At 48.1% G+C, this 27884-nt stretch overlaps 1 protein-coding gene across 1 annotated transcript in view; it reads left to right on the top strand.

Annotated features, from left to right (window-relative positions):
- The window catches only part of LOC139278356 (meckelin-like), a 130697-nt gene extending 105549 nt beyond the window's left edge, over positions 1 to 25148 (top strand). The window contains exons 24-28 of the mRNA XM_070897027.1: positions 1620 to 1736; positions 5423 to 5527; positions 16744 to 16846; positions 19813 to 19955; positions 23661 to 25148. Coding sequence (XP_070753128.1) covers positions 1620 to 1736; positions 5423 to 5527; positions 16744 to 16846; positions 19813 to 19955; positions 23661 to 23741 — 549 coding nt within the window. The 3' untranslated portion in view covers positions 23742 to 25148. The remainder of the gene's footprint in view (positions 1 to 1619; positions 1737 to 5422; positions 5528 to 16743; positions 16847 to 19812; positions 19956 to 23660) is intronic.
- Positions 25149 to 27884: the final 2736 nt, after the last annotated feature.

Raw genomic sequence — 27884 nt, 5'->3', positions numbered from 1 at the left:
CCATCTTGTAGAGTCTGTGCGGCCGAAATTCAGGCCTGCCAGAAAGCTGGCGCTTACGATTTTTAAAATGTTTATACCGCCGTCTCGGAAGAGGTCGACTCTTGATCGATATTCAGCTCTTTGTCTTTTTTTTCCCGAGCGGACCGGAAGTCGGTCATAATGGGGGTGGAAGTGCGGCGGTAAGTGCTGGCAAGGGGCGGAAGTGGAGGTGGGACGGATTCTCCGCCGCTGTCACTCAGCAGCGGAGCGGTGGTGATGTCATCACGCGTCTGCGTCACCACGTATCTCGCCTCCGTCAAAGGGGAGAGAATCGACCATCAGTCGCGATCGGACACTGGGCCACCAGGGAGGGTTTCGGCCGGGCCAGCGGCCTGGCACCCAAGAGGCCGAACCCAGGGGCACAATAGTCCGGCCAACATGGAAGTTGGCCGGCAAAAAAAATAAAATGGGGCCGTGGCATTGAGCCCTTGCCTTTAATGGCCGCCACGCAGCCAGGGCTGACGGAGGGAATCAAAGGTGCACTGAGAGTAAAAGCTGTCGGGGGCACCGCTCGGCAGCAATAAGTTTTTTATGGCTAAATTTCGTGGGAGGCAGCGGGGGTGTCGACGGAGCGAGCACTGATGACGCGTGGCTGCCGCAAACAGGTGGTAACGGGCCTTATTCACGAGCTGCATTTCAACCCCTGTGTGTTTGTGATGTAAAGAAGATATCACAGCCGCAACTCCACTTTCCTGCCTGTTCCCCATAACCCTTGACTCCCCTATAGTTCAAGAACCTCTCTATCTCAGCCTTGAATATATTCAATGACCCAGCCTCCACAGTTCTCTGGGGTAGAGAATTCCAAATATTCACGACCCTCTGAGAAAAGAAATTCCTTCTCATCTCCGTTTAAATGGGTGACCCCTTATTCTAGATTCCCCCACGAGGGGAAACATCCTCTCTGCATCTACCCTGTCAAGCCCCCTCAGAATCTTATATGTTTCAATAAGATCACCTCTTATTCTTCTAGACTCCAGGGAGTACCGGCCCAACCTGCTCAACCTTTCCTCATAAGACAACCCCTATACGAATATATTCATCGACTGAAAATTCACAGCCCTCTGGGGGGTAAAAAAAAATTCCAAAGTATCACAATTCTCTGAGTGAAGAAATTTCTCCTTGTCTCGGTCCTAAATGGCCGACCCCTTCTGCTGAGACTACGCCCCCAGTTCTGGACTCTCCCTTGATGAGATGGGGCTGATTTTCCTTGCTCCTGCCTCTGGGGCTATTGGAATTCCTGGGTACAGTTCAGGCAGGAAAATCAGATCGGTAAGAACAAAGACTCGAACTTCCCTTTGAAAGTAACGAACAATTTGGACGGGCTTCCTTCTGGGCATCTGCTCTTTCCAGCCAGAATTTCCTTATTCGCTACACTCGGGAGAACCAACAGCCCCCGGCTCTGGAACAGGAAAATCTTCACCAGTCGGAGCTGGCGATGGGTACACCTTTGGAGAAAAATGATGAAGTCGATGAGATTAGGGAGGGAAGATGGGTGGGGGGGGAAAGAGAGGTTAGTGTTGGGGGAAGGGGCAGAAACAATTTGACTGCAGCGTTTTCTAATATTTCACATTTCACAACAGGATAATCTTTGTGCGATGAGAGGCCTAGAGCCCAACATGGACGTCCAGACCTTTGAAGTCTTAATTTCTAACAAGGTCAGACAACAATATGACAGGATACTATCACCGTTGAATGAGGTACTTTACGTTTTTTTAGTGACCTATTATTGGACTTTACTATTTGACAGGAATGATGCACTTTCTTTTTTGTCCGTACCCCTGTTGAGGAAGTTGTTTTTATTTTGTTAATGTTTGAGGCTGAATGTTGTTTCTTCTGCGCATTGGTAGCCATGTCTTCAGCAGTCTCAGCCCCAAGCTCCGGAATTCTCTCCGTCATCCCCTGCACCTTCCCATCTTCCTCTCCTCCATTAGGGCACTCCTTCATAAGAACATAGGAACAGGAATAGGCCATCGAGCCCCTCGAGCCTGCTCCGCCATTTAACAAGATCATGGCTGATCTGGCCGTGGACTCAGCTCCACTTACCCGCCCGCTCCCCGTAACCCTTAATTCCCTTATTGGTTAAAAATCTATCTATCTGTGACTTGAATACATTCAATGAGCTAGCCTCAACTGCTTCCTTGGGCAGAGAATCCAGCTCAAGCCTTCAGACACGCTTCCTACTATCTGCTTCTTTGGCTCGGCCTCTGTAATGTATGCATCCGAGAGTATGCTCACAGGTTTGCACAACTAACAGAGTTAACATAGAAACATAGAAAATAGGTGCAGGAGTAGGCCATTCGGCCCTTCGAGCTTGCACCGCCATTCAATGAGTTCATGGCTGAACATGCAACCTCAGTACCCCATTCCTGCTTTCTCGCCATACCCCTTGATCCCCCTAGTAGTAAGGACAACATCTAACTCCTTTTTGAATATATTTAGTGAATTGGCCTCAACAACTTTCTGTGGTAGAGAATTCCACAGGTTCACCACTCTCTGGGTGAAGAAGTTTCTCCTCATCTCGGTCCTAAATGGCTTACTCCTTATCCTTAGACTGTGACCCCTGGTTCTGGACTTCCCTAACATTGGGAACATTCTTCCTGCATCTAACCTGTCCAAACCCGTCAGAATTTTAAATGTTTCTATGAGATCCCCACTCATTCTTCTGAACTCCAGTGAATACAAGCCCAGTTGATCCAGTCTTTCTTGATATGTCAGTCCCACCATCCCGGGAATCAGTCTGGTGAACCTTCGCTGCACTCCCTCAATAGCAAGAATGTCCTTCCTCAAGTTAGGAGACCAAAACTGTACACAATACTCCAGGTGTGGCCTCACCAAGGCCCTGTACAACTGTAGCAACACCTCCCTGCCCCTGTACTCAAATCCCCTCGCTATGAAGGCCAACATGCCATTTACTTTCTTAACCACCTGCTGTACCTGCATGCCAACCTTCAGTGACTGATGTACCATGACACCCAGGTCTCGTTGCACCTCACCTTTTCCTAATCTATCACCATTCAGATAATAGTCTGTCTCTGTTTTTACCACCAAAGTGGATAATCTCACATTTATCCACATTATACTTCATCTGCCATGCATTTACTCACTATCCAAGTCACTCTGCAGCCTCATAGCATCCTCCTCGCAGCTCGCACTGCCACCCAACTTAGTGCCATCCGCAAATTTGGAGATACTACATTTAATCCCCTCGTCTAAATCATTAATGTACAATGTAAACAGCTGGGGCCCCAGCACAGAACCTTGCAGTACCCCACTAGTCACTGCCTGCCATTCTGAAAAGTACCCATTTACTCCTACTCTTTGCTTCCTGTCTGACAACCAGTTCTCAATCCATGTCAGCACACTACCCCCAATCCCATGTGCTTTAACTTTGCACATTAATCTCTTGTGTGGGACCTTGTCGAAAGCCTTCTGAAAGTCCAAATATTCCACATCAACTGGTTCTCCCTTGTCCACTCTACTGGAAACATCCTCAAAAAATTGCAGAAGATTTGTCAAGCATGATTTCCCTTTCACAAATCCATGCTGACTTGGACCTATCATATCACCTCTTTCCAAATGCGCTGCTATGACATCCTTAATAATTGATTCCATCATTTTACCCACTACTGATGTCAGGCTGACCGGTCTATAATTCCCTGTTTTCTCTCTCCCTCCTTTTTTAAAAAGTGGGGTTACATTGGCTACCCTCCCTCGATAGGAACTGATCCAGAGTCTATGGAATGTTGGAAAATGACTGTCAATGCATCCGCTATTTCCAAGGCGACCTCCTTAAGTACTCTGGGATGCAGTCCATCAGGCCCTGGGGATTTATTGGCCTTCAATCCCATCAATTTCCCCAACACAATTTCCCGACTAATAAGGATTTCCCTCAGTTCCTCCTTCTTACTAGACCCTCTGACCCCTTTTATATCCGGAAGGCTGTTTGTGTCCTCCTTAGTGAATACCGAACCAAAGTACTTGTTCAATTGGTCTGCCATTTCTTTGTTCCCCATTATGACTTCCCCTGATTCTGACTGTAGAGCTGTTGCATTGTGAGTGGCTTAGCCAGTCACGTGATGTTCACAAGACTGAATAAAACCCCAGTCAGTTGGGTCTTGGTCATCCACGATGAGGTATGCAGTTGTGAGCCTAGTGGATGACCTAGTGTGATTGCTAAACCTTTGTTAATAAACCAACTAGTTCTTAATAGCAATGTGTTGCTATGAATTCTTAAGCAAAGAAACCATGAAGCAAATACATTGCAATGACCATTTTTGTCTGATTACATTCCTGTGAAGCGCCTTGGAACATTTTTCCATGTCAAAGTTGCGATATAAATGCAAGTTGTTGTTGCTGCTTGTGTACTTCTCAAGAGATGAAGTGCTGCTCATGTTCCAGTGACAGCAACAGCGTGAATTTATGTAGTGTTGGATGATGGTTCAGAGGACTTTGCAATAAGGATTAAAGGGATACAGTAGACACCAGGCATGGGGTGAGGGGAGAGGAATTGAAAGGCATGGTGGAAGAAGAGGGTTTTTGAAAGCCGGGGAAGAGATGGAGAGAAATTCAAGCTATGCAAGGGTAATTGAATTTGAATACTGGTGACGGCTGAGATTTGAACTTTGACCCTGTCTCCATTTTATAAAAAGGACATAGAGGGTGCCAAAAGGATTTACCAGAACTGAGCGGTTATACCCCTCAGGAGAGATTGAACCGTCTGGGGCTCCTTTCTGCAGAAAAGAGAAGACTGAGGGGTAACCTGATAGAGGTCTTTAAGTTTATGAAAGGATTTGATAGGACGGATGTAGAGATGATGTTTACACTTGCGGACAAGACCACAACTAGGGGCCATAACTATAAGATAGTCACTGGTAAATCCAATGGGGAATTCAGGAGAAACTTCTTTAACTAGAGAGTGGTTAGAATGTGGAACTCCCTACCACAGAGAGTAGTTGAGATAAATAGTATAGATGCATTTAAGGGGAAGCTCGATAAGCACATGATGGACAAAGGAATAGAAGGATATGCTGATAGGGTGAGATGAGGTAGGGTGGGAGGGGCTCGTGTGGAGCATAAACACCGACATGGAGCAGTTGGGCCGAATGGTCTGTTTCTGTGCTGGAAATACTTTGTATACCTTATGGGTTGGTCGGCAAGTAATCGCTGACATAACTGAGCGTGGAATTCTGTATTATCTTGTGTTTAATGACCGTGCAGCAACCACGATTTATTTTTAAGCTTAGGCAATTTGTGTATTCAAAGATGATTTTGACACCATTTGGCAGCTAGCATCTTTAACAATGACCCCACATCTAATGCAGAATGTGACCTTGAAATTCAACCCTCAGGTTATTATTTTCATTCATTTTATTTATCCTTAAAGGCGGCAAGAGGAAATCGAACTGGCCGCGAGGATTCAGCCACTCTGCAGCAAAACCTGAAGGCCTACTTCACAATGAATAAGTTCCTTTCATCCTTTCTTGAACATGTGAGTGGGTGCCTTTCATTTTGTTTCTTGGTTGAGTGCGTGTGGGATATTGTCAATTAGTGTGCGGCATGTTGTGCTCAAACGGATGGAAGTGAATCGATATTTCTGACTTGTTTGGTGTAAAACCCAAGGAGAATACTCATCTTCTGGGCAGCATATGAGATGTAGTGAGTTAGCACCCCGACCTTTCACCTGTGGATCCAGGGTTACATAAGAACATAAGAAATAGGAAGAGGAGTAGGCCATACGGCCCCTCGAGCCTGCTCCGCCATTCAATAAGGTCATGGCTGATCCGATCATGGACTCAGCTCCACTTCCCCGCCCGCTCCCCATAACCCCTTATCCCCTTATCGTTTAAGAAACTATCTATTTCTGTCTTAAATTTATTCAATGCCCCAACTTCCACAACTCTCTGAGGCAGCAAATTCCACAGATTTACAACCCTCAGAGAAGAAATTTCTCCTCATCTCTGTTTTAAATGGGCGGCCCCTTATTCTACAATCATGCCTCTAGTTCTAGTCTCCCCTGTCAGTTGAAACCTCCTCTCTGCATCCACCTTGTCAAGCCCCCTCATAATCTTATACATTTCAATAAGATCACCTCTCATTCTTCTGAATTTCAATGAGTAGAGGCCCAACCTACTCAACCTTTCCTCATAAGTCAACCCCCTCATCTCTGGAATCAACCTAGTTGAACCTTCTCTGAACTGCCTCTAAAGCAAGTATATCCTTTCGTAAATAGGGAAACCAAAACTGCACGCAGTATTCCAGGTGTGGCCTCACCAATATTTTATATAGCTGTAGCAGGACTTCCCTGCTTTTAAACTCCATCCCCTTTGCAATAAAGGCCAAGATACCATTAACCTTCCTGATCACTTGCTGTACCTGCATACTATCCTTTTGTGTTTCATGCGCAGGTACCCCCAGGCCTTTTATTGCACAGATGGGAATATTGGAATGATTTAAAATTCAACTATTTAGGAGTTCTTTGCAGTTGCATTAATTGCTAATAAGCTAAATTATTAAGGTTCCATGCCATTCAATAATAACAATAACTTTTATTTATTAAACGCCTTTAACGTAGTAAAATGTCCCAAGGCGCTGAACAACAGTGTTGCAGACAAACAGATAAATTTGACACTGAACCACAGAAGAAATTAAGGCAGATGATCAAAAGCTTGTTTAAAGAGGTAGGTTTTAACGAATGTCTTAAAGGAGGAAAGAGAGGTAGAGACACATAGAGGTTCAGGGAGGGAGTTCCAGAGTTTAGGGCCCAGGCAGCTGAAGGCATGGCCACTGATGGTTGAGCGATTACAATGAGGGATGTTCAAGAGGCCAGAATTTGAGGAGCGCAGGCGTCTCGTGGGGTTGTGAGGCTGAAAAAGATTGCAGACATAGGGAGGGGCAAGTGATTTGTAAACAAGGATGAGAATTTTGAAATTCAACACTCGACACTGTTCGAAGGCCTCATTTCCTTTTGGGTGCTTCCACTTAATCATTATGCTCAGAGGCAATCGTATTATAATTTAGCTCATTAGCAATTAATGCAACTGCAAAGAACTCCTAAATAGCTGAATTTTAAATCATTCCAATATTCCCAGCTGTGCTTGGGGTAGAAATTCAGGTCCTCCCAAATCGGGTCGCTGCTGATGTGTTTTCACCGCTACGTGGCATGAGGTGGCTTCTTGCGCGAAATTCAGCTCTTTGTCATTTTTTATCCAAGCGGTCCGGAAGTCGGTCATAATGGGGGCAGTAATGCGGCGGTGAGCACTCGAGGGCAGAAGCCTCCGCCACTGTCAGTCACCACCACGTCTCTCCCCTCCACTTAAAGGGGAGAGCCGCTCCGAGCTCTATGATTATTTCAGTGAAGTCCATTGGGCCACCAGGGAGGGTTTCGGCCGGGCCAAGAGCCTGGCACCCAAGAGGGGGTTGGTGGCCCGGCAGAATCCGAGGTCATAATTGTCAGGGCAACCTGGCAGTTGTCTGACCAAAAAAAAAAATGGCGGCCACGGCAGTGCGCCCTCCCCTTGAATGGCCGTCGCACCGCCATGTCGCGCACACTGCTCGGTGACCTGAAGATTTTTGTAGCTGAATTGGGATTGAGGTGTGGGAGATCGGTGGTGCGCGCTTTGATGACACACTTAGGAGGGGTCGGCAGCAGCGGGGAGAAAGTGGGGACCGCCTGAAAAATCAACGAGGAGAATTTCGCGAGCGGCGGCCATTAGGCTCCCATTGCATGGCCGCCGCTTTCCAGCGTTAAGAGGCATTTTCGGGAGGCTGAATTTTGGCCCCCTTGGGCCTAACCAGACCAATCCCATAGTTTAACCAACAAGGCCAGCAGTTAATATAATACTTTTACTGATATACTTTCACTGCTGAAGTGCCTTATTGCATTTGTCTCTCAAAGTGCAATGAGTTACTTTTGGAGTGCGGGAAGACAATCTGTTTAGAAAAGCAAAATACCGCGGATGCTGGAATCTGGAATAAAAACAGAAAATGCTGGATATCTCAGCAGGTCAGGCAACATCTGTGGAGAGAGAGCATTTCGGGTCAACGACCCTTCGTCAGGACTGGAGAATGTTCGGAAATACAGCAACCAGTCTATACCAGAAATGTCCCACAACCAGTGAAATTGAATAACTGATCAACCTGCATTTGGTGGCATTGGTTGAGGGAGGATTGTTGGCCAAGGCACCAGGCACGCACTTTTCTTCCAGTACTGCCATGGGACCTTTTCATGCCCAGAGCGGGACCTTAGTTTAACATCTCATTAGAAGGATGGCACACCCTTTGAAGTAAGCACTGAAGGATCAGCCCAGATTATAAACTCAAACCCTGATACAAGGCTTGAACCCACAATCTTTTGACCAATGGTTCAGCAGGTTTAGCTAAGCCTTGCGTCCCAGGTTCAATCCCCTGTGGCGCTTGGAAGGGGCTCTAGAATTGGGGGCCGAAATTCAGGGCCGCCAGAAAGCTGACGTACCTACCTTTCTTTTTGAAGTTTTTTCCACCGGGAGGGTTGAGGCGGCCTTTCCATCGATTTTCGGGACTTTGTACTAAACTGGGTGGCGGTGTGAGCTGTGAGGAGGACGCTAAGAGGCTGCAGGGTGACTTGGACAGGTTAGGTGAGTGGGCAAACGCATGGCAGATGCAGTATAATGTGGATAAATGTGAGGTTATCCACTTTGGGGGCAAAAACACGAAAGCAGAATATTATCTGAATGGCGGCAGATTAGGAAAAGGGGAGGTGCAACGAGACCTGGGTGTCATGGTTCATCAGTCACTGAAAGTGGGCATGCAGGTATAGCAGGCGGTGAAGAAGATAAATAGTATGTTGGCCTTCATAGCTATGGGATTTGAGTATAGGAGCAGGAAGGTCTTACTGCAGTTGTACAGGGCCTTAGTGAGGCCTCATCTGGAATATTTGTGTTCAGTTTTGGCCTCCTAATCTGAGGAAGGACGTTCTTGCTATCGAGGGAGTGCAGCGAAGGGTCACCAGACTGATTACAGGGATGGCTGGACTGTCATGAGGAGAGACTGGATCAACTGGGCCTTTATTCACTGGCGTTTAGAAGGATGAGAGGGGATCTCATAGAAAAGCGTATAAGATTCTGATGGGACCGGACAGGTTAGATGCGGGAAGAATGTTCCCAATGTTGGGGAAGTCCAGAACCAGAGGACATAGTCTAAGGATAAGGGGTAGGTCATTTAGGACTGAGATGAAGAGAAACTTCTTCACTCAGAGAGTTGTTAACCTGTGGAATTCCCTGCCACAGAGATTTGTTGATGCCAGTTCATTGGATATATTCAAGAGGGAGTTAGATATGGCCCTTACGGCTAAAGGGATCAAGGGATATGGAGAGAAAGCAGGAAAGGGCTACTGAGGGAATAATCAGCCATGATCTTTTTTAATGGCGATGCAGGCTCGAAGGGCCAAATGGCCTACTCCTGCACCTATTTTCTATGTTTCTATGTACTTTTTTTGCCGTTGGACCAGAAGTCGGTCATAGTGGGGGGGCGGAGGTATGACGGCAAGGAATGCTGAGGGGCGGAAGTTGGGGCGGGATCGAGTCTACGCCGCTGTCACTCAGCGGCAGAGCGGTGGTGATGTCACAGCGTGAATGCGTCACTACGCTCTCTCCCCTCCGTTAAAGGGGAGAGATTCGGGCATTTTTTTTTTTACTTTGGCCACTGGGCCACCAGGGAGGGTTTCGGCCAGGCCAGCGACCTGGCATCCAAGAGGGGTTGTCAGGCTGCCTGTTGGCGGCCCGGCCGAACCCGGGGCACAATAGTCCAGCCGACATGGAAGTCAGCCGGCGAAAAGAAAAAATGCCGGCCGCGGCATTCGGCCATCGCTTTTAATGTCTGCCGCAACACCAGGGCAGAGGGAGAGGAGACAAGGTGTACTGACTGAAAAGGCTGTTGGGAGCACCGTCTAGCGGCTCATGGATTTTTTTAGCTGAATTTCGGTCGGAATAAAAATGGAGGTGAGGGGTAGCAGCGGCGTGCGCTTTTAGGAGGGGTCGACAACAGCAGGGCGGAAGTGGGGACTGGCCAAAAAGTCCCCGACCTGAATTTGGGTCGGGGCGGCCAGTTGACCGCAAAGGGGCGGCCCCGGGATTCTGCCACAAATGGGCGTTAACGGGTCTTACCGAGACCCTGAATTTCGGTCCCTTGGTTTCGGCACCCTTCACATAAATGGAGGGAAAATCAGCTTGAGTCTTGTTTATTTTTATTCCTTCCTGGGATGTGGGTGTCGCTGGGAAGGCCAGCATTTATTGCCCTTGAGAAGGTAGTGGTGAGCCGTCGCCTTGAACCGCTGCATTCCGTGTGGTGAAGGTGCTCCCACAGTGATGTTAGGGAAGGAGTTCCAGGATTCTCACCCAGCGACGATGAAGGAACGGCGATATATTTCCAAGTCAGGATGGTGTGTGATTGGGATCTAGTCTTGCCTGTAATGTAGAGGTATGATAGTGTAGTGTTTAAGTAACTGTGGACTAAGAATCCAGTGAATGTGAGTTCAGATCCTACCGTGGCAGTCTGAGAATTTGAATCCCGTTTTCTTTTTAAAAAGCTGGTATCAGTAAAAGTGACCGCGAAACTGTCAGATTGTCATAAAAACACAACTGGTTCACTAATTTTCTTCAGGGACGGAAACTTGCCGTCTTTACCCTGTCTGGCTTGTCATCAGCATCATCATAGGCAGTCCCTCGGAATCAAGGAAGACTTGCTTCCAATCTTAGCATGAGTTCTTAGGTGGCTGTACAGTCCAATACGAGAACCATAGTCTGTCACAGGTGGGACAGACAGTGGTTGAAGGGAAGGGTGAGCATGGAGTCTGGTTTGCCGCACGCTCCTTCCGCTGCCTGCGCTTGATTTCTGCATGCTCTCAGTGATGATACTCAAGGAGCTCAGCGCCCTCCCGGATGTACTTCCTCCACTTGGGGCGGTCCTTGGCAAGGGACTCCCAGGTGTCAGTGGGGATGTCGCACTTTATCAGGGAAGTTTTGAGGGTGTCCTTGTAACGTTTCCACTGCCCGCCTTTGGTCCGTTTACCGTGGACGAGTTCTAAGTCGAGTGCTTGCTTTGGGAGTCTCGTGTCTGGCATGCGAACTATGTGGCCTGCCCAGCGGATCTGATCAAGTGTGGTCAGTGCTTCAATGCTGGGGATGTTGGCCTGGACGAGGACGCTAATGTTGGTGCGTCTGTCCTCCCAGGGGATTTGTAGGATCTTGCGGAGACATCGTTGGTGGTATTTCTCCAGCGACTTGAGGGGTCTACTGTACATGGTCCACGTCTCTGAGCCATACAGGAGGGCAGGTATAATGACGGCCCTGTAGACCATGAGCTTGGTGACAGTTTTGAGGGTCTGGTCTTCAAACACTCTTTTCCTCAGGCGGCCGAAGGCTGCACTGGCGCACTGGAGGCGGTGTTGGATCTCGTCGTCCATGCTGATAGGAGGCTTCCAAGATAAGGGAAGTGGTCCACATTGTCCAGGGCTGTGCCGTGAATCTTGATGTCTGGGGGGCAGTGCTGTGTGGCGAGGACAGGCTGGTGGAGGACCTTTGTCTTACTGATGTTTCGTGTAAGGCCCATGCTTTCGTACGTCTCGGTAAATGTGTCGACTATGTCCTGGAGTGCAGCCTCTCTGTGTGCACAGACGCAGGCGTCGTCCGCGTACTGTAGCTCGACGACAGAGGTTGGGGTGGTCTTGGACCTGGCCTGGAGACGGCGATGGTTGAACATCTTCCCACTGGTTCTGTAGTTTAGTTCCACTCCAGCAGGGAGCTTATCAACTGTGAGTTGGAGCATGGCAGCGAGGAAGATTGAGAAGAGGGTTGGGGCGATGACGCAGCCCTGCTTGACCCCGGTCCGGACATGGATTGGGTCTGTGATGGATCTGTTGGTCAGGATCACGGCCTGCATGTCGTCGTGGAGCAGGCGGAGGATGGTGACGTACTTTTGAGGGCATCCGAAACGGAGGAGGACGCTCCATAGACCCTCGCGGTTGACAGTATCAAAGGCTTTTGTAAGGTCGAAGAAGGCCATGTATAAGGGCTGGCACGGTTCCCTGCAGTTTTCCTGTAGCTGTGCGCTGCAAAAATCATGTCCGTTGTGCCCCGGAGGGGATGAAATCCGCAATGCAGGAGGAGCTCCTTGGCCACGGGAAGAAGTCGGTTGAGGAGGACTCTAGCGATGACTTTCCCAGCTGCTGATAGCAGGGAGATTCCTCTGTAGTTGCCGCAGTCGGACTTGTCTCCTTTTTTCAAGATGGTCACGATCACTGCATCTCTGAGATCTCCCGGCATGCTCTCCTCCCTCCAGATGAGAGAGATGAGGTTGTGTATTCGCACCAGCAATGCCTCTCCATCATACTTCAGTGCCTCAGCAGGGATTCCATCCACTCCTGTGCCTTGTTTTTTTAGCTGTCTTATGGCTTTTCTACCTCGTGCAGTGTTGGGGTTTCACTGAGGTGGTGGCAGGTCGCATGCTGCGGGATGGAGTCGAGAACACTCGAGTCAAAGGCAGAGTCTCGATTGAGGAAATCTTCAAAGTGCTCCTTCCAGCAGGCCCTGACTGCCTCGGTGTCCTAGATGAGTGTTTCCCCGTTCTTGGCCAGCAGTGGGGTGGGGCCTTGGGTGTTTGGCCCGTAGGTGGCCTTGACTGCGATGAAGACTCCTCGCACATCATGGCTGTCGGCCAGCTGCTGTATCTCCTGTGCTTTCTCCATCCACCACCTGTTCTTTAGGTCCCGGGTTTTTTGTTGGACCTTGGCCTCTTAGCCGTCTGTAATGCTGCTTTGCTGCTCCCGAGTTGGGTTGTTGTTTGAGGCTCAGAAATGCCCTGCGCTTGCAATCTATTAGCTCTTGAATCTCCTGACTTGTATGTGACTCCAGACCCACACTGACATGGTTCTCTTAACTGCCCTCTGAAGTGGCCGAACAAGTCACTCGGCTGTGTGAAGGCCTTCTCAGGGCAACAAAGGCTGGGCAATATATGCACGGTCTTCCCTACATGTGTTGCCAGTGATGGCCACATCCCAAGAATTAAATTTTTTTTTAAATGTCCCTTGACGGAATAATCTGTCAACACTCACAGGCGAGCTCGCATCGACCTCCGAGGCATTCACCTGGAAGATGCGGTTCCAGGAGAGAAGGGGGGAGGTCGGGAATCAATTTACGAGAGAAAGTACAGACAACCGTTTGAGCCTTTATGCTTGCCAAGCAAAAACTCAAAAAGTCAGAAGGTTTGTTTGTGAAGAAGAAAATCATACCGTAAGGGCCAAAAATGTTTTGGCCCCCAAAAAAAACCGACATGTTTTAGTAAATCTGTGCAAAATGAATGCAAACATTTTATCACACATTGCTCCCTCCCGTCCAAAACGGCAAGAGTGCATTCACAAAGCTTCATACAGACCAGTCAATCCAGTGTTCACAACAGCAGTGAGACCCCTGCTCTTTGCAGTGGGAGAGAGACACTTCTGAAGGGGAGTAACCACAGGTCAGGCAAAGGGCTTGATAAAAAATGTGTTTTCAATATTTTACATGACAGCAGCCGTGACCCTGGGTGGGGTTTGCTGTTGAACCCTGTCAGCAAAAATAGAAGTTTGTTTTCAAAACAGCAAAATATGTCCAAGTAGAATCGTGGGATTTGTCTCTTAAAGGAGCAGGTCAGGTCTGAACCCGTTTAGCCACCCTTTTTACATACCGTTTTGTAACATAATGGCCTGGCTTTCCCGGGGGCTGATGACCACATACGTGCGGTAAGTGCCCCGCGAGTTCAGGCTTTCCACGTGCGCTGCGCACGCACGAAAACCCGGAACTTGCGATCTGTCAAGTTTCAGCTTGAACGGTCATCTGCATTCCCGGGAAATGGACATTTGCTGGCGGAGAGTTGGGCTATTTACCCAAATACTGCCAACGAATGCCCATGAAACTCGTAGCAATGTAATTTTTAAAAAAAAATTATTTAAACATAAAAAAACTTTAAAATTAGTTATAGGTCATTTTTAGCCCTTCTACAATGTTTAAATTTATGTTTCAAAAAATTACATCGTTGTTTTAAATGTTTAATTGAATTGTATTTTAATTAATTTTGAACATGTAACAATTTTACTTATTTAACTGGTCGGTAATTGTATTTTTTAGGGGCTTGCTATTTATGCTTATGGGAATTCCGTACGTAAATGGAATCCTCGTATGCATAATGGGGATCCCCTTTCTGATTGGTTGGCCTGACCCACGTGATTCCAGGGGCGCTTACAAACCGCGTGCGCCCCTGTGATACGTGGGCCTCAACGCAAAGAGGCCCAGGAGCAATGAGTCTCCGAGCCTCCGACCGCAAATTCAGGCCCTATATTTCTGTTCTCCTCCGCTGACACTTAAGTTATTTCTTTCTTCTAACTCTTCGGGCTCACTATTTCCCAGTGTTGCTTGAAACCATTGCTGAGAGTTATGTGAGAGCAGTGTTCTCTAATCTTCCCCTTCCTCGCAAAGGAATGCATCTTATCTGTCTGTTGTGACCTCCCCTCCCCATCCATTGAGAGGAGGAAGCTCTCGGGAAGGTGAAGATGTGGTGTTCAAAGTTGGGCGACGAGGAGTAACAATATAAGGTGCTGAATTCTGAGCCACACCTAGCAATGACGTGGGGGGGTGGGGGGGCGCAGGGGGACCTGTGATTTCCTGACCATTCATTTTGAATGGTTGGCCAAATTCCCAACATGTACTCTGGATGGTGCCGCTCTCCATCAGCCATGCTGTCAGAAAACGACCCCTAAACTCTCAAATTATTTATGGAACTCTTTGTGTAGCCGTCCCAAATGGATTTGTGCTGTTGACTTTACACAGTGCTGCACTGATCCACTTTCCTGTTCGGTCACCTATGTGACGTGCGGAGCAGAGAGCTATTTATCGTCGAAATAAAGCGAATGATATACAATATCTGGAAACAGATGGGGCTTTCAACATGTGGACGAAGGCTTGTGACTGGCTGGCTCACTGAGCTCAAAGCCATGATTTGTTAAGTGTCAGCTTGGCTTAGCTGGTAATGCTCTCACCCCTTTAGTCAGCAGTTTCTGGGTTCAAACCTCTCTCCCGGACATTGAGCGCATAATCTTATTAATCTAGGCCAATACTCCAGTGCCGTAGTGAGGGAGCGCTGTATTGTTGGGTGAGATGTTGAATTGACTCTTTGTCTGCCGAAGTGGATGTAAAAGATCCCTTTTCTCTATTTGAAGAGTTTTCCCGATGTTCTGGTCGACATTCTTCCCTCTACTACCAAAAACCGATTAACTGGTCATTTATCTCATCGCTGTTTGTGGGATCTTGCTATACGCATATTTCGCTGCTGTGTTTGCCTACAGAACAACATGATGAGGTATAATATAAAAAAGAAAGACTTGCATTTCTATAGCGCTTTTCATGACCTTTACAGCCAATGAAGGAAGGACTTTTGAGGTGTAGTCACTGTTGTATTATGGGAAACGCAGCCGAACATTTGCACACAGCAAGCTCCCACAAACAGCAATGGTCGGAATGTTGTTCGGGGAGACGAGCAGGGGGGGGGTCGGGGTCTGAGGTGGGCGGGAAACCCGGGAGGCCGGGATTCCCGCAGGTCCTGCTGACTTTAGCCGCACGGCCTAATTTGCATGTGAGGCCTCGGATTCCTGCCGCAGACAGGCAACTCGAGAGGCTGGCTAGCTGCGGGCGGGTAGGCCTCGGTTGTGAGGGGTTGGTCCAATGGATGGATTGGCGAGGGGGGTCGGGATTGGCCGGGCCGGGTGCGGGGGCGGGGGCGGAGATGGTTGTTGGGATTGGTAGGAGTGGGGTTTGGTGATCGGGAGCGGGGAAAGAGGATTGGTGGGGCAGTGGTGGGGGGGGGGGGGTAGGGGGGGGGAGAGAGAAAAGATTGGGCGGGAAGTTGCAGAATCGGCAGGCGATGGGTGGGTGGTTGGAGATCATGGAGATCGCGGTTTGGCAGGCAAGTGGAGATCATGGAGTGGCGGGATTGGGGATCGCGGGGAACGGGGGAATGGGAGGATCGGCAGGGGGGACGAAGGATCGTGACGAGCCTCAGCATTGTTGGGGTGGGGGAGACCTGGTTGGGGGTGGAGGCCGAGGTGGCTGATTGGAGGCCTCCTAGGGGATCTCAGATCATGGGGAATGGGTTAGGTAGGGACTGTGGATCCAACAGGTCGGTATAAGGACACTTACCTTCAGGATTCAGCAGTCCCCGCTTCTGATAAACTGCTGGGTTTCACGAATTATGTGAAACCTGTCCACAAGCAGTTAAATTCAAAATGGAGGTGGAAAAAGAGGCTTCTAGCCTCATTACAGTATTTAAATTAAGGTAACAGATAATCTATGTTGATTGAGGGATAAATATTGTCCACGACAACGGGGGGGGGGGGAGCTCCCCTGCCCTTCTTCGAAATAGTGCCATGGGATCTTTTACGTCCACCTGAGAGAGCAGACGGGGGCCTCAGTTTTAACGTCTCATCGGAAAACCGGCACCTCCGACAGTGCAGCACTCCCTCAGTACTACACTGGAGTTTTGTGCTCAAGTCCCTGGAGTGGGACTTGAGCCCACAACCTTCTGACTCAGAGGCTAATGTGCTACCCACTGAGCCACGACTGACACTAAACGCGAGCGCCTACAATCAATTGTATGTATGCAGACCATCCTCCTGTGTAACATTACCAAGTGTTCTCCGTGCAGGCGTACAAAGACATGGACTACGTGGTGAGGGAAAAACTCTTCCTGGAGAGAATCCTGGACTTTGAGTTTCAGCGATCGGAAGACCGAAGTTTCTTCTACAATGGTAAGAGCTGCCAGTATTTCAACGGCTGATGCTATGCAGTGTGGCCACAGCTTTCCATCATTCGCATTTAACACATAACTGGAAGCGCGCAACATTACTATATTATTGTTGGCCATTTTTGAGTTTGGCCAAGGAGTTTCCCTGAAGCAGTCAGACAAGTTTAATGTGACCGGGAGGCTGTCGAATATAATCACGACACTGGCTACCCTGTCAAAATCTAAATGCAGTTCACTGCCTGAACTAACCCAGCTGTAATGAGCTGTGTGACATATTAATGGCTCTTTTGGTGAAATCTGTGCAGAGTTTTATGTCTATTATCTCATGTTTCATAACAAAACGGCCTGTTTCCATGTTGTAACTTTTATAGACCTATGTTAGAACTTTGTAGAACGTTCCGATGGGAAGAAAATGGAAATTTGAGCGTAAAATTGAGAAGATTCCAGTTGATTGCTGGAGCCGAGTTCCACTATTTCAGGTTTCAGTGTAGTTGTTCCACGTGATACAAGACGTTCGATACCAGTAACCTCTCTTTTGGAGCTCCGGAACAATGTTCCCCCTAAATTTTCTTTTTCCGTGTACGGTCCCTTTAGCTGGCTGCGTGGCCCATTCACATTTTCGCGCATGCGCGGTTTCTTCAGTGTGAATGCGGTGAGCGGCCTGGGCGGGACCTCCAGACCGCCCCGCGGCCAGGCAGCTTAGCGGGAACGTCGCTCCCGAGCCTCAAGTTATAACAAGCAAAATGTTCTTTTCCCTACGTCCCCAATCCTCATTGTACCCTTTTCCTGGTTTTATTGTTTGTCAGGAGTTCAATGAAACTCCTTTTCTTGAACAACTTTTTAAAAACCAGGCTTGGTGTCCCCTCGCTGTTGCTTCCGGATTCGCCTCGTCTGCTCTCCGACCTTTTTCAACCTTTGTGACGTCCTCCATCATCTGACCTTCCCAGTTGTGACTAAAAGGTTAGCCGTATGAACATCCAAAACTGATGGACAGGAAAAGACTAGCTGGTCTGTCAAGCCTGCCCCACACCATCATGGGGGGTCCATCATGACTAAACACTTCCTCCTCCCCCCACCTCCCCAGGAGAGGCCAATTTCCTACGAGAGGCCAAACAGCAGAAAAGAAAAAACAAGACCGATAAGGGGGAAAAAATACTCTGGAAAATTCTTCTCCGACCCCCTCAGGTGATCAAAACCAGTCCAGGAGATCTCACCAAGTGTTATCTAGAAAGGCACTTGCCTTCTATATACAGGTTGACCCTCCCTTATCCGAAACCCTCGGGACCTGACCTGTTCCGGATAAGGAATTTTTCCAGACGAAGGGAGGTCACGTTAAATTGGATGGTACAGGTACTGAGCAAGGGGATATCGGGTCTGGCTGGGAGTGCAGCAGAGAGATCATGGGGCGGGGGTGGGGGGGTGGATCGCGGGGTCAGGCCAGCGATTGCGGGAGTCGGCAGCGAGGAAGGACTTCAATTTGTTCATGTCGGAATTCTGCGCATGCGCCACCCGGTGGCTGGGAATGGTTCTGGATGAGGGGTGGTTCCGGATAAGGGAGGTTCAACCTGTAATGTGATCTCTGCCCCAGTTGGGAACGGGTCCAGCTCCCTCTTGAAGGCAATACAGGAAGTCAGCACCCAGCACACTAGCCGGCAATGTATTTCAGAGGCTTACTACTCTCTGGGGAAAATGAGCCGTGTGATTCGAATGCAATTGGATCACGTGATGTGGGATTTTCCCTACCGATCGACAAATTGACAAGGATATGGGGCAGGTGGCTGAAAGCTGGGGAGTTCCATCTCCGAACTGATATGAAGCCTCACCTCCTTTAATGCCCTTGCATCCTGCGGGCCGGTCACTCTCATGGCGTCTTTATGATGTCGAGAATTTTTATTTTCATTTTCCAAGATCCATGTATGTGTTCCATCAGATTATTTTCTAAAATATTATTTTGCAAGAAAAATATGAATTCAGTTGTGCAATGCACATGAACCAAATGTGTTTTACATTTAGAGAAAAATGGAAGTATTACTGTATCTTGGAACATCGGGGAGGGAGGGGGGTGTGGGGGTGCGAGCATGACCAGGGGGCAGAGAGAGGCCATGATCGAAGGCTTGCTTTAAGGGTTGGGGGGGGGCGCGCGGGGCGCACTGCTGCTCCTTCTGGCCCACCAGGGGGTGCAGGACAAGGCACTTATCATGTGGAGCCAACCGCTCCAGCCCCCCTTTCACTGCCAGGTTTCCCAAGCCCTGGGAAACTCACGCGGCAACTGTCCAATTGGAACCAGGCTCCCAATTGCATTATGTTAATGAAGTGTCCCGCCTCTCGACGGCAGGACTCTCCGGACCCGTTTTTACATTTTTTAATTCCCCCCCCCCCAGCCCATTGTGGGCTGATACAGAACTGGAAGACCACACAGTCCCAAAATTTAAAAAAACATCATACTTAACTTTATTTTGTATTCCCTTCAATTTCCCTCCCTAAACATCTCCGCCTCTCTCTCCTCCTTTAAGATGCTCCTTAAAACCTACCTCATCTGTCTTAATATCTCCTTATGTGGCTTGGTGTCAAATTTTTTCTGATAGCGCTCCTGTGAAGCGCCTTGGGGGACGTCTTACTGTGTTGAAGGCGCTATGTAAATGTTGTTGTTTCCCTGCCCAATATCTATCCAGCTTCCCCCAGTGATATGTGCTGATGCTATCTGCCTCAAGTGCCTCCTCAGGCACTCTGTTGCAGGGACCCACCGCCCTATCTGTGAAGTAGTTAAGCTGAAGCTGTTCACCTCGCCCCACTCTTGAGCTGGAGTGCGTGCCTTGTGCAGCTCGCGATCATGTCAGTCTATTTATGCAGCTTTTGGGTTCTGTTTGCTCAGCTGTGAGGGTCGCAGGGGCAGCCAACAAAACGCTCAATGTGAAAAGTTTTCCACTCGCTGCGTCGGGTTGAATTATTTTTCACTCTCGATGTTTTCAGATGACCGGACCCTCTTCAGCAACGCTCTTTACTACGGGCACGAGTTGGTCCTGCTGCTCTTTGACACTCTCCTGTTCTCCGTCGTGGATCTGGGCACGCAGGACTTTGTCCTGGCAGCAATCATCACCTACCTGGTGCAAAAGGTCAGTGGCAGCCGGCATACGTCCGCCACATTTATTTCAGGATCGTGGGTTTCTGCTGGCAATTACCAACGCACGAGCAATGGCGGACAGGGAAAGACCTTATGGTCCACTCAGCCTGTCCCACACCTTATACAATATATACACTCCCCCGCCCCACCCAAGACTCTGTGATCTTCTGGGAAACCAGATTTTAAAAACCCAGGCCAATTTGAGGAAGAAAATTTGTGAAAGTCCTCTCGGATCCCCCCCACTCCCCCCCACCTTAGGTGCTCAAAACTAGTCCAGGAGACGACTCTGGCCCTGATAACTCTAAGCAGCCACCTACCTTTTGTACAAGGTGATCTCCGCCCCAGCCAGAAACAAGTCCAGCTCTCGCTTCAAGGAAGTATGTTGGAGAAATAGGAAGTTAGAAACAGGAGTAGGCCCTTCGGCCCCTCGGGCCTGCCCCGCCATTCAATTAGATCATGGCTGATCTGCACCTCATCTCCATTTGCCCGCCTTTGCTCCCTTGATACCCTTGCCCAGCAAAAATCTATCTCCGTCTTAAAGCTCCAATTGTCCCAGCATCCACAGCATTTTTGGGGAGAAAGTTCCAAATTTTTCCCCACCCCTTTGTACTTCCTGATTTCCCTCCTAAATGGCTGAGCTCTAAATTTATAATTATGTCCACCAGCGGAGATTATTTCTCCATATCTACCCTATCGAATCCTTTAAACATTTTAAACACCTCAATCAGATTACACCTCAATCTTCTATATTCTAGGGACTAAATTTATGCAACCTGTCCTAATTTAACCCTCTAAGCCCTGGTATCATTCCGGTGAATCTGTGCTGCTTCCACTCCAAGGCCATTATATCTTTCCTGAGGTGTGCGCACAAAGCTGAACACAGTACTCCAGGGTGGGGTCTGACCGAGGCTCGGTACAATTGAAGCCTCACTTCCTCCCTTTTCCATTCCACCCTCCTTGAGATAAAGGCCAACATTCCATTAGCCTTTTTGTTTTCTTTTTGTACCTGCTAGCTTATGATGATTTATGTACTTGGACTCCCAGTTACAAATAGTGCTGGGATTGCAGTCAGCAGACTTGAACCAGAGGCCAGACTGATGACAAGCCGAGGACCGCAATCATCCTCTGCCGTTCACCGCAGTGCATTACTTCTCCTTGACCCCTCCGCAGCACTTGACAAGGTTGTCCATGCCTGCCTCCTCCAGGGCCTCTCCTCTGTCGACCAGACTCCCCTTGCATGATTCCATTACTGTCTATCCAGAGGTAGCGACCAGCGCCCTTGCAACAGTGGCTTGCCGTCCCTGCCCCAGACGGTTGCCAGCAGAGTCCTCCAAGGATCTAATCTTCGTTCTCTTCCTCATCTACACGTTGCCCCTCCGCAACATCATCCACAGGCGTGGGGGTCAATGTCCGCATGTAAACCGAGATGATGCCCAGCTTTACCTCTCCAGTCCCTTCTCTCACACCCAACTGCCTCTGAGCTGCCAGACTGCCTGGCCAACATGTGAGTCATATCGGCCTCCAACTCAACGCTGGGCAGACTGAAGCCATTGTCTTCACCTCTCGCCACAAACTCTGATGCCTTGTTACCGATGCTATCCCCATCGCGGGAGTTATCTCAGGATGAACCATTATGATCACAACCTTTGTGACCTGCTTGATCCTGAGCTAAGTTGCAAACTCCATATCATCTCCATCACAAAGGCAACTTACTTCCACCACCTTAACATCACCAGCCTCCACCCCCCACCTCAGCCCCTCAATGCCTTCACCACCTCCACACTCCACTATGCCAATGCTCTCTCTGCTGGCCTTCCATCCGTCAACCTCTATAAGTTGTCCAAAACTCTGCAGCACCTTCTTCGACAGCACTTCTCAAACCTGCGACCTCTACCACCGAGAAGGACAAAGGCAGCAGGCGCATGGGAACACCACCACCTCCAAGTCACATACCATCCCGACTTGGAAATATATCATTGTTCCTTCAGTGTCACTGGGTCAAAATCCAGGAACTCCCTCCCTAACAGCACTGTGGGAGTACCTTCACCACTGTAGCAATTCAAGAAGGGGGCTCACCGCCACCTTCCCAAGGGCAATAAATGCCAGCCTTGCCAGCGCTGCCCACAGCCCAGGAATAAATGTTTAAAATAGTCTGTATCCTGCTCCACACGATTTCCCACTGCTCATCTCCTGTCCTCGCTGAACTACATTGGTCCCCGGGCGCCCCCATGCATTAAATTTACAATTCTCATCGTTAAATCCCACCATGACCTCGCAACACTGCAACTTCCTCCAACTCTAAATCCCTTCTCCCCACGGGAACTCCGTTACCTGACATGGTTTTTCCGCCCCCCCCCCCCCCCACCACCCTCCTTTCACCCCTCCCATGCATGGCAGAGCCTTCAAACATTTGGGACCCACCCCCTGGAATTTGGTCCCTGAACCCCTCCACCTCTCTCTCTCTCTCTCTCTCTCTCTCATTTAAGATCCTTCTCATACTCATCTCTTCGACCAAGCGCTCCTAATGGCTTCCTTTCTGTCTTGTCTTACACCTATCTGTCAAGCACCTTGGAATTTATTAAAGGCGCTATATAAATGCAAGTTATTGTTGTTAGCAGACAAGTAAGTCTCTGACTCACACCCCATTCCTTGGCAATGGGTGAAGTCAGGAAATCTGTAGTTGGGTTGGTGCCAACACTGCTCTTGAACCAGCCACCAGAGGGTGTGCCCGAGCAGATTGGCTGTGCCATTGTTCCCACCCATGCCTCGCCTTGACATGGATCTCCCTCAAATGACAATGGCAAAGACTGGCTCGCGCTGTACATGGAATCATTGAGGTAAGCCCACATCCAAGCTTTCACGGAGAAGTTTCAGATCTCTCGTGTCTGTTCAAGAATCCACATTCTTCTACTGCACACACTTGCTGTCACTAATACTCAAGAATGTGGTCTGACACCTACTTGCAGTCCAGCTGCCCTCTCACCTGCAGCCTCCACATACCTGCTTCTCTGTGTTATTGTGGGCTTGGGCTCGGGCTTCAGTTCAGAGTGGATCAGTTCGCTGGTCCAGCAGAGCGATTTAAAAAAAAAAATAAGAACTTTATAGCAAGAATCTTTCCAACTACAAACAAGCTCCAATTACAAGGTGTCAGCCTTGGCTCAGTGGGTAGCACTCTCACCTCTGAGTCAGAAGGTTGTGGGGTCAAGTCCCACTCCAGGGACTTGGAGCACAAAATCTTCAACCGAGCGCTCCTAATGGCTCCCTTACTGGCTCGCTCTTTGCGAGGTACTGAGAGAGTGCTGCATTGTTGGAGGTGCTATCTTTTGGGTGAGATGTTAAACTCAACCTGCTCTCTCAGGTGGACCTAAAAGATCCCGCTGCACTATTTTGAAGAAGAGCAGGGGAGTTATCCCTGGTGTCCTGGGCCAATATTTATCCCTCAACTAAAATCACTAAAACAGATTATCTGGTCATTATCACATTGCTGTTTGTAAATTGGTTGCCGCGTTTCCTATATTACAACAGTGACTACATTTCAAAAAGTACTTCATTGGCTGTAAAGCGCTTTGGGATGTCCTGAGGTCGGGCAAGGTGCTATATAAATGCAAGACTTTTACTTGTTCCATTAGGAGATTGAGAACAAGATTACAAATCTTTTTTTTTTAACCCATAAATGTGCTTTTTCCCCTATAATCAGATTCTGGAATTAGTAAGAGAGGCGATTTCAAGGAGGAACCTGGCCACGAAGACACTGGTAGATGAAAGATTCCTTATCTAGAATTTATTTTCTGTCGAGGACTGGAACATGTTAATCCTGACCACGCTCACGCAAGTGTGACTTTTATTTGAGGACAATGAGCTGATGTATCTGGCGCATTACCAAAGGGACAATTGAACAAGAAGGTATAAGGCCACAGACGGTAAATGAAACACCGCTGGCACAGTTGAATAGAGTGGCTGAAAGAAAACTCAGTAATGCAGCCAGAAAGATGATGATGAAAGCGGGCAGTTTGCTGTCTGAACTGGTGAATCGAGCATCCCAATATCTTCTGACTGGACTGTCTTGCTCTGAAGACAGTATTTGCAATAGGATTGCTTAGAACAACGCGCTAGGGGACATAGTCTTAGAATAAGGGGCCGCCCATTTAAAACTGAGATGAGGAGAAATTTCTTCTCGCAGAAGGTTGTAAATCTATGGAATTCTCTGCCCCAGAGGGCTGTGGAGGCTGGGTCATTGAATATATTTAAGGTGGAGATAGACAGATTTTTGAGCGATAAGGGAGTGAAGGGTTATGGGGAGCGGGCAGGGAAGTGGAGCTGAGTCCATGATCAGATCAGCCATGATCTTATTAAATGGCGAAGTAGGCTCGAGGGGCCAAATGGCCTACTCCTGCTCCTATTTCTTATGTTCTTCGGTGGCGCGTCAGAAGATACTGAAAATGATTGATCCCTTTGTGAAGGTCTCTCGTCACGTCAACGAGTCTGAATGCTCTCCCGACCCGTCTGACAACGCAGACTGATGCTGGGCTGCATGGGTTGCCATCAGCTTCACCACACAGCCAGTGTTCAAGGCATCCAGTCGCAGGGATAAAATTGAGAGGAAACAGGCTGGGTGGGGGTGGGGGGGGGGGTAGGGTCGCCAACTCTGGTTGGGTGTATTCCTGGAGGTTTCATCACATGACCTCCCACCTCGGTCCGCCCCGCCCCCCCCTCAGCTCCCGTCATTGGTTCCTCCTCCAGGCGCCACTGCCTTCCCACAGCCAATTGCAAAGGGGATCAGACTCTTTGTTACCCAGTTTGGATTAATCTTGACTTGTTAGTCAAACAGCCTTTTTCTCTCCCTTCGCCAATATTTTTAGAACGAATAAATGAAAGTGTTCCAAGAAAATGAAAAAAATAAACACCATTTTGTTTAATACCCCTATATTTTTCTCCCAGGTTACTTGTAGCAGTGTGCCAGAGACTAATCTTCAATTCTTGGAGACTCCAGGACAATCCTGGAGGGTTGGCAACCAATGCACCCCCTAATTTTTTGGGGGGGTCATGGCCCCTTTAACAGGCTGCGCGGCCCATTAAAATTTCCGTGCATATACGGTTTTTCCATTCAAAAGCCGTTGACCGGCCTGCGAGGGACCTCCAGAACGCTGTGTGGACGCTCAATTTAACATTAATATTGTTAGCAACCCTAGGGGGGAGGAGTAATGAGGGGTGGGGGGGAAGGTGCGGGGGGGGGTAACGGAGAGAAAGATTTTGCTATGGTGACTCGTGAGATGCGAATACTGGTCGGAGGTAGAAGAAAAAAAGACTTGCATTTATATAGCGCCTTTCATGATCACCAGACGTCTCAAAGTGCTTTTGGAGTGTAGTCACTGTTGTAATGTGGGAAATGCAACAGTCAAATTAACCACAGCAAGCTCCCACAAACAGCAATGTGATAATGACCAGGTAATCTGTTTTTGTTATGTTGATTGAGGGATAATTATTGGCCAGGACACTGGGGATAACTCCCCTGCTCTTTATCGAAATAGTGCCCTGGGATCTTTTACGTCCACCTGAGAGCAGGCAGGGCCTTGGTTTAACGTCTCATCTGAAAGACGGCATCTCCGACAGTGCAGAGCTCCCGCAGCACTGCACTGGAGTGTCAGCTTAGATAAATGTGCCCGAGTCCCTGGAGTGGGATGGTAAAGCTGCAGCTGCCCAGCCGCTCCAAACAGCTCGGGGGGAAAGTGGCGTTGAGGCCTATATTACAAATAAATCATTTTCTCACCAAGATTGTCTCTGTGGCATGACAGAAAACTCCTTCCAGTTCAGGCTGAATTGGGAGGGAGCTATGAGGGATATATAACTCGCTAAACCTTCCTTGTGTTGATAATTGTGGTGGTTTTTCCTGATTATATTTTAATGAAAACAATGAACGTAAAATGAGAGTTGTCCAGTGCCAATGGACCTTGGGCCTGTCGGTGACCTTATTGTATTACAGAAAACATATGGCAAAGTTGTTGATGCTTTTAGTCAGAGTCTCCACTCTTGGATTCATGTGTTATTGAGTATGCTACAATCGTGCCCACCGCTTTAATCAGTTACTAGATATGAACCAAAGTATTTTACTAGTGATATATTTTGAGATATTGTTTTTAAATTTTGTTTATGTATTTTTGCTGTACATTTTACAATTTTTTAATTTATTGTTGAATAAACGTCTTTTTGTAACTTGCCTTCAATGGTGTCTCGATCTTGCTGCTGATTGGCGCAGTGCCCTTGTACTTGGGTTTCAGACCAGTGTGAGGAAATGTGTTCCGATAGCCTGAAGATGCTTTTAGATTTGAGACCTGCAACCTCTTGGTGACAGAGTGTTCGCGATATAATCTCGTCGACTTCCCAGATAGCAGTGGAGTGTGAATCTTACGAGGTGCCTCTGGATATTTCAGCCCCGCTTCTGCCTGACATCTAAGATTCAACAGTCCCCAATAAAAGTTAAGTGTGGCTTAGTGGGTAGCACTTCTGGCCTCTGAATCAGACGTCTGTGGGTTCATAGTCCCTCTTTAGAGACTTGAGCACAAAATCTAGGCTGAACACTCCAGTGTCAGTACTGAGGGAGTGTCGCACTGTTTTTCGGATGGGACGTTAAACCGAGGTCCCCTCTGTCCTCTCGGGTGGATATAAATGATCCCATGGCACTATTTTGAAGAGAAAATGTTCTCGCTCCAGTGTCCTGGCCAACATCTATCCCTCAACCAACATCACAAACAGATTATCTGGTCATTATCATATTGCTGTTTGTGGGAACTTGCTATGCACAAATTGACTGCCGCATTTGACTACATTACAACAGTGTCTACACTTCAAAAGTACTTTAGGCGTAAAGTGCTTTGGGATGTACTGAGGTTGTGAAAGACACTCAATAAATGCAAATTCTTTTTCTCTAGTGATGTAATGTGTCATTGTGCAATAAGAGCAGAATCAGATTGGATTCCACACAATTAGAAATCATCTATCTCATTGGTACTCAACAGAAAATTACTAATTATCACAGAAAGACACAGGTCATTGTTGTTTTATTCAGAGACTGATTGATGGTTCTTGAATAGGGCACAAATTGATGTCAATGCACCACACAAAACACTGTAAAACCCGCACATGATCTGGATTTGTACATGTAAAGACCGAGAATAATGCCTGTTACTAATTTTGCCAACATATGTCAGTGATTAGGTTGAAACAAATCGCACATTTCTCATTAAATAGTTTTCAAATGATATCACGGTCCCTTTTTTGTGTGTACTGAGAAAGTTGCTCTCGAGAAAGGTTCTGTGTGAGATTAACTCACTCTGGTTCAATTTGACGACATTTGGGTAGATGCTGAGAGGTTGTTTCCCCTGGCTGGGCAGTCTCGAACTAAGGGGGCACAGTCTCAGGATAAGGGGTCGGCCAATTAAGACGGAGATGAGGAGGAATTTCTTCACTCGGAATCTTTGGAATTCTCTACCCCAGAGGGCTGTGGATGCTCAGTCGTTGAGTATATTCAAGACAGAGATCGATAGACTTTTGGACTCTCGGGGAATCAAAGGAAAGGGGGATCGGGCGGGAAAGTGAAGTTGAGGTCGAAGATCAGCCATGATCTTATTGAATGGCGGAGCAGGCTCGAGGGGCCGAATGACCTACTCCTGCTCCTATTTCTTATGTTCTTATAATAACATTTGCTGAGCAGCTCTGCTTCCTCGAGATTAGAAATAGTGTCTGCGTTCAAATTCATGAACCATACAAGATCGCATCTGAAACTCTTCTCATTGAATGAAAAGTTTCCAATCGTATAACTGCACTAATACGCACTGTACTTTTTTTCGATTAGATCTTCCCAAGTTGAGTATAATCTTTCTGTTTCTCTGCCTGGATTATTTTGAGGAGCCTGGAGAGAGATTGC

Source organism: Pristiophorus japonicus, chromosome 13, assembly GCF_044704955.1.
Source record: "Pristiophorus japonicus isolate sPriJap1 chromosome 13, sPriJap1.hap1, whole genome shotgun sequence".
Classification (NCBI taxonomy): Eukaryota; Metazoa; Chordata; class Chondrichthyes; family Pristiophoridae; genus Pristiophorus; species Pristiophorus japonicus.
Note: the sequence above shows the minus strand (reverse complement) of the source record. Positions and strands in the feature narration are given on the sequence as shown.